Source organism: Heloderma suspectum, chromosome 5 (assembly GCF_057233095.1).
Source record: "Heloderma suspectum isolate Gila_16-S chromosome 5, 16-S_ref, whole genome shotgun sequence".
Taxonomy (NCBI): Eukaryota; Metazoa; Chordata; class Lepidosauria; order Squamata; family Helodermatidae; genus Heloderma; species Heloderma suspectum.
This window is the reverse complement of record NC_139462.1, coordinates 181,667,481-181,680,766: the sequence shown is the minus strand read 5'-3', so window position 1 is coordinate 181,680,766 and position 13,286 is coordinate 181,667,481. Positions and strand designations below refer to the sequence as shown.

The window sequence follows — 13,286 nt, the reverse complement described above, 5'->3', positions numbered from 1 at the left end:
CATGTTGCTCCCTTTTTTATAAGGGAAATGGCTTGCACCCCCTGTAAGAGTTTATAAAGCTCGCTAACAATACCTAGCATCTATCAAAATGTCAAAAGGTTCATTATCTTAAAACCAAGGGAGCAGATTTCTGCAGGTTTTTTCTTCTAATACCAGCCATAAGGCTGCTTTTGAGAGCTTGCAATTTTGCTTGTTGAAATGATGTTGAGTGAAGTGCTTCAGAAGAACTAATGTATATTGTTCCAGTGATAGTGAAATTAATGGGGCATTATCTTTTCCCCCTCCAACCCCTCTCTGCTTTCAACTTCTACTTATCCCCCCCCCCCATCCTCCACTTGCAGGCAAAAAACTTGGCTTCACAATTGATTCTGGGAAATTTCATAATATCTCTTTAGGACAAGGGCAAGAGATTGTTGCCGAGGAGGCATTGGAGAAAGCTGCCAAACATGGGCACTGGGTTATCCTTCAAGTAAGTGTAGAACAGTGATTGATGTCCTTTATGTACTCTATCAAGTGGCTATTTTGTGCATATTCAGCCTGTGAAGTGTCTGTCAGTAATGAAAGTGATCAACGAGAGAGAGAGAAAGAGAGAGAGAGAGAGAGAGAGAGAGAGAGGCTAAGAAACTTCTGAGGAATTATGAGAGAAGGAAGCTTCATCTAGGATTAACAAGTTATTTCTTCCATCTATAACAGCAGAACAAAATGGAGTGTTTCTTGCTATTTGTAACTTGCATTTTTTTTACATTTCTGAAAAAAATACAAAAATGGCACCATCTGCCTTGACTTAACTGCTGCCTTGTCCTCTTGGCCCTTCTGAAATGGGTGCCACAGGAATGGGAGATAAGGTTTCATCACAAATGATCTCTGAAATTAGCTCTGCCAGGTGGAGTATTGTCTGCCATTCCTTCAGTGTCCATTATGCAATGATCAATGAAATTGCAAGAGGAAAGGTAACTAATGGTTGTGTGTGTGAATGCATATACAAGAGAGAAATCAAATTACACATATCCACATGATTTGGGGAAATGATGTTCTGAAGAAAAGTGTCTTAGTACATCCCGTAGCAGGGATGTTTCTCAGTTTTCTTTTATTGTCTTTTATCATTTAAACTGGGCAATCAGAGCTAATATGTAAGCAGAGATCAGTACTAGAATCTTGTTTCCAATTGCTGGACCTTAAGCGCTGTTTTTAAGAATTGTATCATTTTTCAGCAGTTGCCAGTGGCAATTTGGGAATGGAGATGGGAAATGGGATAAAATGCCAGTGAAGATATTTATCAGATTTCAAAATTGAAGCCTTTGCCTTTATCTTGGTATGCGTTATATCACACAATGGGAGCCAAAAGAGGTCAGGGCTGTATCAGTAGCCATCTTGTCTGGCAGAAATCCCATTTATGTCACATGATACAATAGTGTCAGATGCCAGCATAGATGGGGATACACTCACGGTTGTGATTTTGCAGCCTCCGTTGTGAGTGTCTTGTCCCCTTGGTGTCCAGTCCTGGTGAAGTGAGTTCCTTGGGCAGGTTAGGAGGACTGCCTGCAAAGGAAACCTTCTGACTTAGAGACAAGCACTCCATTGCCTCTCCATGATCTGTCACCACTGTCCATATTAGAGGCCAGGCTTGGTGGTAAACAAGGCATCCTCACTACACCCTTGGTAATGAGGATGCTGGTCCCTCAAGAGAACCAGTCTTGGGGGCTGCAGTCTCTGGGAGTCCAGGTTCAGTGGTTGGGCTCAGGCCAGTGCCTCATCGACCTACCACACTGGTCTCTCACCCCCTGTGACTGTGTTCAGGTAACTTCTGGATGTTTTAGGATCATGATACTGTAGATGGGCATTAGGAAGTTTCTCAGTCCCTGATACATTGATATTCTGCCCCTATCAGCCTGCCTGCATTTTAAGGTAATCAGTGGAGGCAGTTAAGTTGCCCAATACAAGGGAAAGGGCCTTTTCTGCAGTGGCCCTATGCCTCTGGAATGGATTGCCATCTCTCAGGCCCCATCACTGCCACATTTTAGGAAAGCCTTGAAGACTGATCTGTTTTCTTTGGACTTTTCTTTATTGTGTTTTATTGAACTTCTGTTGAGTTTCAGTTGCAATTTTGTCTGATGTTTTAGTACTGTCTCGGCTGGATGTTTGTTATTATTGCTAGTGTTTGTTGATATTAATTTTAGCTGTATTATTACTGAATGGGATTTTATTATGTAAGCTGCTTTGGGAGGGCTTTTGCCCTTAAAGATGCCTAGAAATAGTTTAAAGAAATAAATACATTCTTAATAAGCACAGTATTCTGAAATCCTGCTGAACGTTTTCTGAGCTCTGGCGAGAGCCAGCACACTTAAATGTGTGGGTGAATATAGAAGACAGAATGTATGTGCTTAACTGATTGGCAAAATCAAGTCCTAATAGCACCTGGAGATAATGAAGTCCTTGGTAACGTAACAGATATTGAAATACAATCTCTGTTGTAGAATCTTTAACTCTTGAAATTTGGAATTCAAAATTAAATGCTACTTAGGAGTATTGCCTATTTTTTGTTATGTAACTGCCTAGCCATGAAAGGATTTGATTATATAATTAGATGTTAGATTTTAGAAATAATAAACTTGTTCTTATAATGAAAGTGTTGAATTCTCTCAAACAGAACATACATCTTGTTGTAAAATGGCTGGGGACCTTAGAGAAACTGCTGGAGGAATACAGCAAAGGAAGTCACTCCGACTACCGTGTCTTTATTAGTGCTGAACCAGCTCCAACTCCTGAAGAACACATTATACCTCAAGGAATATTAGAGAACTCTATTAAAATTATTAATGAACCTCCTACTGGTATGCTGGCAAATCTTCATGCTGCTCTCTACAATTTTGATCAGGTGATGATGAAATGTGCACCAATAGTTTTGCTTTGTTTCCCCCTTGATTTTTGGAATTACAGGTTTCACTGTTCAAAAGCAATCCACAGATACCACAGAGGGGGAAAGGAAACATTAATCATGCAATGCATTTTTCCAAGATCAAGCAGAAGAACACATTGGGGTTTGTTGTACATGACATGTGTGTGTACACGCATGCACGCACGTGCACGCACACACAGAGGGAGAGAGAGAGAGAGAGAGAGAGAACTACGCCTATATACTTCAGCCCAGTTCACAACAGCTCTACAACAGACCGTAGGTTCTGGGTGGTATATTAACCACACCAGCCACCCACTCTTGCCAGGTTCACATGTAATGAGAAGCTGTGTCCGGTGAGGGTAATTAGGGAAATTGGGCCACCATGGATTATAAACCACCTGCATATGTGCAAGCCTGGTCTTCCTGTCAGGAGCTACTGGGACTAGAACCAGGAACCTTTCGCTCTGTGTGCTGAGCTACCTGAATCGAAGTTCGGAGAATTTTCCTCACAATGAAGTGTTCTCAGTCATGGTATGGTCACAGCCACCCCGGCTGGCCACAGGGCCCTTCTAGGCAGAAAAATTTATAAAAGACTTCCTGTTCGGACTGGGACTTTGCCATCACTAGCAGTGCTCTTCCTGGCTTTGTTGTACTTAGTTGTTGGTTGTTGCTCATTGGCTCTGAACCCCATCATGGTTCCTAGCTTGACTCCCTGCCCCAACCTCTGCTGCCAGCTCTGACTCCCTGGTACAACTCCTGGCTTTCCTGACTCAGGAAACCTTCTTTTCCAACAGGAAGTAAAACATTTACTTGTTGTTCAGTCGTGTCCGACGCTTCGTGACCCCATGGACCATAGCACGCCAGGCCTTCCTGTCCTCCGCTGTCTCCCGGAGTCTGCTCGAGTTCATATTCATTGCATCGGTGATGCTATCTAGCCATCTCATCCTCTGCCGTCCCCTTCTCCTTTTGCCTTTGATCTTTCCCAGCATCAGGGTCTTTTCCAGGGAGTTTTCTCTTCGCATTAGGTGGCCAAAATATTTGAGCTTCAGCTTCAGTATCTGTCCTTCCAATGAGCACTCAGGGTTGATTTCCTTTGGGATGGACTGATTGGACCTCCTTGGAGTCCAGAGGACTCGTAAGAGTCTTCTCCAGCACCACAGTTCGAACACATCAATTCTTCGGCACTCATCCTTCCTTATAGTCCAGCTCTCACAGCCAACATTACTACTGGGAAAACCATAGCTTTGATTATATGAATCTTTGTTGGCAAGGTGATGTCTCTGCTTCTTACTATGCTGTCTAGGTTTGCCATAGCTTTCCTCCCAAGGAGCAAGCGTCTTTTAATTTCATGGCTACAGTCACTGTCTGTAGTGATCTTGGTGCCCAAGAAAATAAAATCTGTCACTGCTTCCATTTCTTCCCCTTCTGTATGCCAGGAAGTGATGGGGCCAGATGCCATGATCTTCGTTTTTTTAATGTTGAGTTTCAAACTAGCTTTTGTACTTTCCATTTTAACCCTCAACAAGAGGCTCTTTAGATCCTCTTCGCTTTCTGCCATTAGGGTGGTATCATCTGCGTATCTGAGGTTGTTAATAATTCTCCCAGCAATCTTAATTCCGACCTGTGATTCATCCAACCTGGCATTTCTCATGATGTACTCTGCATATAAGTTAAATAAGCAGGGCGATAATATACAACCTTGTCGTACTCCTTTCCCAATTTGGAACCAATCGGTTGTTCCATGTCCGGTTCTTACTGTTGCTTCTTGACCCTCGTACAGGTTTCTCAGGAGACAGGCAAGGTGGTCTGGTACTCCCATCTCTTTCAGAATTTGCCACCATTTGTTGTGATCCACACAAAGGCTTTAGCGTAGTCAATGAAGCAGAAATAGACGTTTTTCTGGAATTCTCATGATCCAGCGAATGTTGGCGATTTGATCTCTAGTTCCTCTGCCTCTTCGAAACCCAGCTTGTACTTCCGGTAGTTCTCAGTGCACATACTGCTGAAGCCTCGCTTGTAGGATTTTGAACATAAGCTTGCTGGCGTGTGAAATGAGCGCAATTGTATGGTAGTTTGAACACTGTTTGGCATTGCCCTTCTTTGGAATTGGAATGTAAACAGACCTTTTCCAGTCTTGTGGCCACTGTTGAGTGTTCCAAATTTGTTGGCATATTCAGTGCAGCACTTTAACAGCATCATCTTTTAGGATTTTAAATAGCTCAGCTGGAAGACTGTCATCTCCGCTAGCTTTGTTGTTACTAATGCTTCCTAAGGCCCACTTGACTTCACTCTCGAGGATGTCCGGCTCAAGTTCAGTGACCGCACTATCATGGCTATCAGGGACATTCAGATCTTTCCTGTATAGTTCTTCTGTGTATTCTTGCCACCTCTTCTTAATCTCATCTGCTTCTGTTAGGTCCCTGCCTTCTTTGTCCTTTATCATACCCGTCTTTGCACAAAACGTTCCCTTGAGATCTCCGGTTTTCTTGAAGAGATCTCTAGTCTTTCCCATTCTATTGTTTTCCTCGATTTCTTTGCATTGTTCATTTAAGAAGGCCTTCTTGTCTCTCCTTGCTATTCTCTGGAACTCTGCATTCAGTTGGATATATCTTCCCCTTTCTCCCTTGCTTTTCGCTTCCCTTCTTTCCTCAGCTACTTGTAAAGCCTCATCAGACAGCCACTTTGCTTTCTTGCATTTCTTTTTCTTTGGGATAGATGTAGTTGTTGCCTCCTGAACAATGTTACGGACCTCCGTCCATAGTTCCTCAGGACCTCTGTCTATCAGGTCTAATCCCTTAAATCTATTCCTCACCTCCACTGTATATTCATAAGGAATATGACTTAGGTCATACCGGAATGGTTTAGTGGTTTTCGCTACGTTCTTCAATTTCAGCCGAAATTTTGCAACAAGAAGCTCATGATCTGAGCCACAGTCAGCTCCAGGTCTCGTTTTTACTGACTGTATAGAGCTTCTCCATCTTTGGCTGCAAAGGACATAATCAATCTGATTTCGATATTGACCATCTGGTGATGTCCCTGTGTAGAGTCGCCTCTTGTGCTGTTGGAAAAGAGTGTTTGCTATGATCAGCGTGTTCTCTTGGCAAAACTCTATTAGCCTTTGTCCTGCTTCATTTTGTATACCAAGGCCATGCTTGCCTGTTATCCCATTTATTTCTTGACTTCTTACTTTAGCATTCCAATCCCCTATGATTGGTGCTAGTTCTAGAAGGTGTTGTAGGTCTTCATAGAACCGATCAACCTCAGCTTCTTCGGCCTCAGTGGTTGGGGCATAGACTTGAATTACTGTGATGTTGAATGGTTTGCCTTGGATTCGTACTGAGATCATTCTAGCGTTTTTGAGATTGTACCCCAGTACTGCTTTTCCCACCCTTTTATTGACTATGAGTGCTACTCCATTTCTTCTAAGGGATTCTTGCCCACAGTAGTAGATATGATGGTCACCTGAATTAAATTCGCCCATGCTTGTCCATTTGAGTTCGCTGATTCCCAAGATGTCGATGTTCAATCTTGCCATCTCATGTTTGACTACCTCCAGCTTACCTTGATTCATTGATCTTACATTCCAGGTTCCTAAACAATATTGTTCTTTACAGCATCGGATTTTCTTTTCACCACCAGACACATCCACAGCTGAGTGTCCTTTCGGCTTTGGCCCAGCCACTTCACTCTTTCTGGCGCTACTTGGAAATTCCCTCTGCTCTTCCCCAGTAGTATATTGGACACCTTCCGACCTGAGGGGCTCATCTTCCAGCGTCATATCTTTTAGCCTTATGATACATTCCATGGGGTTTTCTTGGCAGGAATACTGGAGTGGGTTGCCATTTCCTTCTCCAGTGGACCACATTTTGTCAGAACTCTCTGCCATGACCTGTCCATCTTGGGTGGCCCTGCATGGCATATCTTATGGCTTCACTGCGTTACGCAAACCCCTTCGCCACAACAAGGCAGTGATCCATGAAGGGGGAACATTTACTACTACTTCCTAAACCACTACTGATAGACAAACAGCAAGCACCAGAAGGGCAAAATTTATGTTTGTTTGTTTATTTATTACATTTATATCCCACCTTTTTTCCTCTTGCAAGGAACCCAAGGTGGCTTACGTGGTCCTCCCTCATCTGCCTTTTATCCTCACAACAGCCCTGTGAGGTAGGTTAGGCTGAAAGTCAGTGACTGGCCCAAAGTCACCCAGTGAGCTTCATGGCTGAGTGGGGACCAGAACCCAGGTCTGCAGAGTCTCAGTTGAACACTCTAAGCACTACACCACTTTGGCAATGATGGGTTAATGGCTAGATGGGCTTTAGGATACATTGAATTTGTTCATTATTTCTATGTATATCCCACCTTTCTACATATAGCACCAAAGGTGGCTAAGACCAGTGATAATAAAAATACAATACAAGATAAAACAGTTAAAAATCAGTCAACAGCAGTACGATTTTTGAAAAGATAAAACCAGGTGTATTGCTGTGCCATTAATCTCTGGCCCACGAGCGTAATCCACTCTGTAGAGGTTCCCCATCTGGTCCCCAATGGCTTTGGCTCCTCCCCCTCCCCCTGGAGGCTGGTGGGGTGGGGAGGGAAAGGAACCATTATCTCTCTGTTATTTCTTATCACTGATTGGAAATAAGTGGGAGATTCCCCTTAGCACGCTGCTCACTAAATGATTTGCCTGCGCTGTGTCCTCCCCTGTGGGGAAGGTGCGGAGCAGGTGAAATGGCTGCTGCCAAGGCAGACATTGGAGCACTTGCCCAGCTGCTGCCTCAATTGGGGTGGCTTTGCCCATTCTGCAACTTTCCCCCTTGGGAAGGACGTGGGGTGGGTGAAGTGGTCCTGGCCAAAGCACCAGGTGGCGCCCCAGGCAGTGCTTTGGCTGGGGACAGGAAGACCTTTTATTTATTTTTTTAAATGTATTTTCAATTATAACAAACAAAAGAAAAAGGGGAGAAAACAATCAACAACAATCTAAAAATGAATAACAAAAAAACACATGTCCATTCACAATAACCGTTTACAGCACCATTAATAAAAAGGAAAGAAAGAAAAAAGATTCAATACTGCTATTTCAAATATATAGAATAATATAGGCCATCCTTATATCTAGATAAGCCTCCAAACTAAATTGATGACTGTAGGATGTACTTTCAAATGCACCAAGAGCAATAAGATCTTCAGACCGTAAATGATGCAGGATGGATGTTTATCTTTCCAAACAAAAGGGGACAGGGTGACCTTGACATCATCCAGTTCTTGGAGGGCCGTATGTGTCTATGTGTGGGGGGTCATTCAGCCCCTCACCCAGATGTGGTTCCCCACCACTTTTTACCAGCTTTTGCTGGGGCTGTTTTCCAAAGCCTCAGCATAATCTGGTAAAAAGCTTATAAAAAAAACATAGTCGGCTTTATAGCTAGAGGATTTATCTTGCCATGACTGGTCAGCCCATGTGCACAGCAGGTACCTATTTTGTACACCTATGACAAATAATCACATATGATGTGCTTCATATAAGATAACTTAAATCAGGCCTGCACAGTTTATGATGCGACAGCCAGCCCAACAGCCTGTTCAGTCCTCCTGTTCTTGCAGTCACAGACAGGCAGCAAAAACAGGTTTATCAAGCCCCTGATTGGGATAACAGAAAGTTTATCAAGCCACACACAGCTGATGAGCTGCTTTCAGCTTTGTAGGTGCCAAGTTGTAAACACCTGATGTACATGCATTTTCTTACTCAGATGATACCTCCATGCAGGAAGGGTGCAACGTAAGAAACTGCCCTAAGTTGCATGCAGTTGTAGTTTCTTGTTATGCCACCAGCCGAATATAATGTAATGTATGGTCTATATCCAAGAATAGGAGTGTAGTGCCAATATTCCATTATACGTAGAGTGTTCGCTTGCAATGGTAACAATTCCATTAACTTTCATTTGAACTTTGTGCTAAAGTGAATATGCTAATAGGTTTTGTGTGTTGTAGTTTACCTGTCATGGTGTGAAAAATATAATTCATCCTCATAACGAAACCACAGATGTAGGTCCTATGGCCTGTTGATGATGTGATACAAACACTATTTTTGTATTTCTTTGCTTAACAGGATACGCTTGAATTATGTGCCAGGGAGCAGGAGTTTAAAAGTATCTTCTTTTCTCTTTGCTACTTTCACACCTGTGTTGCTGGGAGACTCAAGTTTGGACCTCAAGGATGGAATCGAAGATACCCTTTTAATGTAGGAGATCTCACCATCTGCGTCAATGTTCTTTACAACTATCTAGAGGCAAACACTAAAGTAAGAATTAGGAAATCAAGTAAGAACTTGACTTCTTGCCAAGATTGGGTGTGTGTGTGTGGGGGGGGTCCTTCCTTGCTTTTAAAAGTGAACAAGAGAGGATGGAATACATTTACCTTTGAAAGAATTAGTGAAGTAGCTGAAATGTACATCTGTTGTTGGGTATACAAATCAAGCAGATCAAAGGTTTCTCACTGAGGATGTTTAAGCTTCATAACCTTGGTTGAACTGGTTCCACACTAGTGGCTTAGCTAAAATAAATTAATAAATAAATAAAAATGTCCTTCATTATGTTAACAAAAACAGTGGTTTACATGTGCATATATGCCAAATTCATTAGGCAGGTAATGAAGCATTTGCACAACTCTAATTACATACAGCAGACCTGACAGTTCATAACATTACATTAATAATCACTACAATTAATTCTGATGATGGAAGCAATTTACAGCACGTCACATGTATAAATGATGGTGCGTTTCATTTGTGTGTCATTATTATGTATTAAGGAGGCCACCTTGTTGTGACTTTCTCAGGAATGTTCCCCTTGAGTTCAAGTTTAAAACTAGATGAGTGATTTACTCTATTGGAGGAAATTGGAGGATCCTGGACTGTTCAGGTGATATCATTTGTCAAGACAATTACGTACATACATACATACATACATACATATGAAGTTAGCAACCTGCTAACCTATCCAGAATTCTTCCTCCTGCCTGAATGAGTACAGTGCAGCTTGAAAACATGCTAACTTCACTAACATAGTTGGTCTAACAAAATTACCAGTTGTATACCTGTCTACAATTTGCCAGTAACTGAATGATATTCTGATCAGGTACTTTTCTGTGTGAAGACAGGTGATCCAGAGATTGGTATGTAGTTCCAGTCACTGAGGAAGAGATTTGTGTCTGCACTGTGCTCCCCATTCACTGCAGCTGGTTTTTGCACTCATGCTGTAACAGCATAGAAATCTGTTTCTGCATGCAGATTATTTCCACAGGTCAGGGCCAGTTCCTACCTAATAGAAGCAGCTGTGATATTAACTGGGCTATGTTAGCCCTATTGCTTTTTAAAGTGTTTTAAATGAGTTTGTATGATATACACAAAAGTGTCTAGTGCCTCCAATTTCTGGGATTCTTGTAAAGAATGTTGGACTAGGTAGATCTTGGTCTGATTCAGAAAGGAACTTGTTACATTGAGTATATAATTAGGATTAGTCATGCCTTAACTGTTGAGAGATCCTGATTATCTTGCTCTGTAAATTTAGAATGGATTGGTGGTCAATGGGGAAGAAAGAAAGAAAGAAAGAAAGAAAGAAAGAAAGAAAGAAAAGTTAACCATCATTGGATATAAAATGCTAAATTGTAGACACACACACACACACTATTCCATATAAATTGAATCTGCAACAAAGTATTGTAGTGTATCCCCCCCCCCAACCCGAGTGCTGTTGTTCAGAGCTCCAGCCAGCCCAGAGCAGGAGCCTTGGCATGCTGTTCTGGCCTCTTCGGAGGAGAGGTTGAGGGGGAGGGTAAAGTGGAAGTCCCCTCTCCAGATAATAGATGAGTTTAGAATGCCTGAACCCTGCATGTTCACAAATCTATGCTGGGCCATTTTTGGATGTTTAAAAACCTATATTTTTCTTTTACTTTTAATTTTATGTACGTCTGCAGGCATCCTCCAAGCACGTAAAAACCTCTTCCTTATTTTTGAGTGGTCCCACTTTATTTCAAAATCAATAGGCACTCAACCACCCAAGTTTCCTATCATAACGAATGAATTTTGCATACTACATACTAGTTTTAGTTTTCCTTCCCCCAAACTAAAAAGAACAAAACTGGCAATTTTCTGTGAATGGGTTATGGTGAATGTGATATTTGATGTCATGATTTCAAGAAGTGCTTCATTTGTGATGCAAGAAGGACTTGCAACAAAACGTTGCAAAAGATCCCTGAAATTTACCTGTCCTTCCTTTGATCTAGGAAAAAAGTGGAAGAAAGTCCCTCACTTGTGGGTTGGCTTCAATCATGGGTGGGCAACATTTGGCCCATGGACCAAATGTGGCCCCCACAATCCCCATGATGGTCCACACTGCTCCACACTGCCCTGCGAATTCCTTTTTTTTTTTTTTATGGCATCCATAGCAGCTAAGGAGCAAACAAGCTAGTTTTGACCTTTTAAGCATTCTGTGGCCACTACAGAGCATCAAAATGATCAAGATTAGATTGCAGACAAGCTAAATGTGACCACAAGGCACTCTGTAGCCACTATGGACAACATGAAAATAATATTTTTTTAAAAAAATTGGTGCCTGCAAGGGGGAGATTCTTGGGGGTAAAAATGGCCCTTGGACCTCCTGCAGTAGCCCTCCCCTGCCTTAAATGGCCATGGATCCCAGCAGGAGCAACGGTCAGGGGCTCTCCCACTCTGACTAAACTTGGCTACCAGCCAGGAAACCACAGTCATTCACCCAAAGTGTTGTGCCTTTGCTTTCCAAACCTGCAGAGCCTGGTGGAGCAGCATCAGCATCTCATACTGGGGAAATTGGGAGGCAGGATGATGAACCCCTCCATTGTGAGGACATACCGTCCTGGACTGCCCTCTGATGAAAAACAAAACTATGCATACACATCCTTTCCGCAAAGGAGCAGAGCAGGGAGAACTCAAACTGGCAGAAAGGAGAGTAATACACATGCACAGTCCCCATTTACCAGTTTGTAAAAATGTTGCCCCCTTTGAGGTCCTTTACTTAGAAAAACATATACTTCTCCCCCAGCTCACCCCCCCCCCATTCAGAAAACTCTGGTTTAATTGTCAGTGGCTCTATTTTGTTTTCAAACAAATTGGCATGGAGTCAACCAACTTTGATTGTAAAACTGGCTTTATTTTACAGTATGATATAAACAGTATCCCCTTCATGGATCACTGCCTTGTTGTGGCGAAGGGGCTTGCGTAACTCAGTGAAGCCATAAGCTATGCCGTGCAGGGACACCCAAGACGGACAGGTCATGGCAGAGAGTTCTGACAAAATGTGGTCCACTGGAGAAGGAAATGGCAACCCACTCCAGGATTCTTGCCAAGAAAACCCCATGGAACGTATCACAAGGCTAAAAGATATGACGCCGGAAGATGAGCCCCTCAGGTCGGAAGGTGTCCAATATGCTACTGGGGAAGAGCAGAGGGTATTTCCAAGTAGCGCCAGAAAGAGTGAAGCGGCTGGGCCAAAGCCGAAAGGATACTCAGCTGTGGATGTGTCTGGCGGTGAAAAGAAAATCCGATGCTGTAAAGAACAATATTGTTTAGGAACCTGGAATGTCAGATCAATGAATCAAGGCAAGCTGGAGGTGGTCAAACATGAGATGGCAAGATTGAACATCGACATCTTGGGAATCAGCGAACTAAAATGGACAGGCATGGGCGAATTTAATTCAGGTGACCATCATATCTACTATTGTGGGCAAGAATCCCTTAGAAGAAATGGAGTAGCACTCATAATCAACAAAAGGGTGGGAAAAGCAGTACTGGGGTACAATCTTAAAAATGATAGAATGATCTCAGTACGAATCCAAGGCAAACCATTCAACATCACAGTAATTCAAGTCTATGCCCCAACCACTGAGGCCGAAGAAGCTGAGGTTGATCGGTTCTATGAAGACCTACAACACCTTCTAGAACTAACACCAAAAAAAGATGTCCTCTTCATCATAGGGGATTGGAATGCTAAAGTAGGAAGTCAAGAAATCACCGGGATAACAGGCAGGCATGGCCTTGGTGTACAAAATGAAGCAGGACAAAAGCTAATAGAGTTTTGCCAAGAGAACACGCTGATCATAGCAAACACTCTTTTCCAACAGCACAAGAGGCGACTCTACACATGGACGTCACCAGATGGTCAATATCGAAATCAGATTGATTATGTCCTTTGCAGCCAAAGATGGAGAAGCTCCATACAGTCAGTAAAAACAAGACCTGGAGCTGACTGTGGCTCAGATCATGAGCTGCTTCTTGCAAAATTTCGGCTTAAATAGAAGAACGTCAGGAAAACCACTAAACCGTTCAGGTATGACCTAAATCATATCCCTGATG

General features: G+C 42.7%; 1 protein-coding gene across 1 annotated transcript in view; it reads left to right on the top strand.

Annotated features, from left to right (window-relative positions):
- The window catches only part of DNAH11 (dynein axonemal heavy chain 11), a 231,691-nt gene that overhangs the window by 200,017 nt on the left and 18,388 nt on the right, over positions 1 to 13,286 (top strand). Inside the window, exons 73-75 of the mRNA XM_084858589.1 lie at positions 342 to 469; positions 2,648 to 2,875; positions 9,009 to 9,200. Of these exons, the coding sequence (XP_084714715.1) occupies positions 342 to 469; positions 2,648 to 2,875; positions 9,009 to 9,200 (548 nt within the window). The remainder of the gene's footprint in view (positions 1 to 341; positions 470 to 2,647; positions 2,876 to 9,008; positions 9,201 to 13,286) is intronic.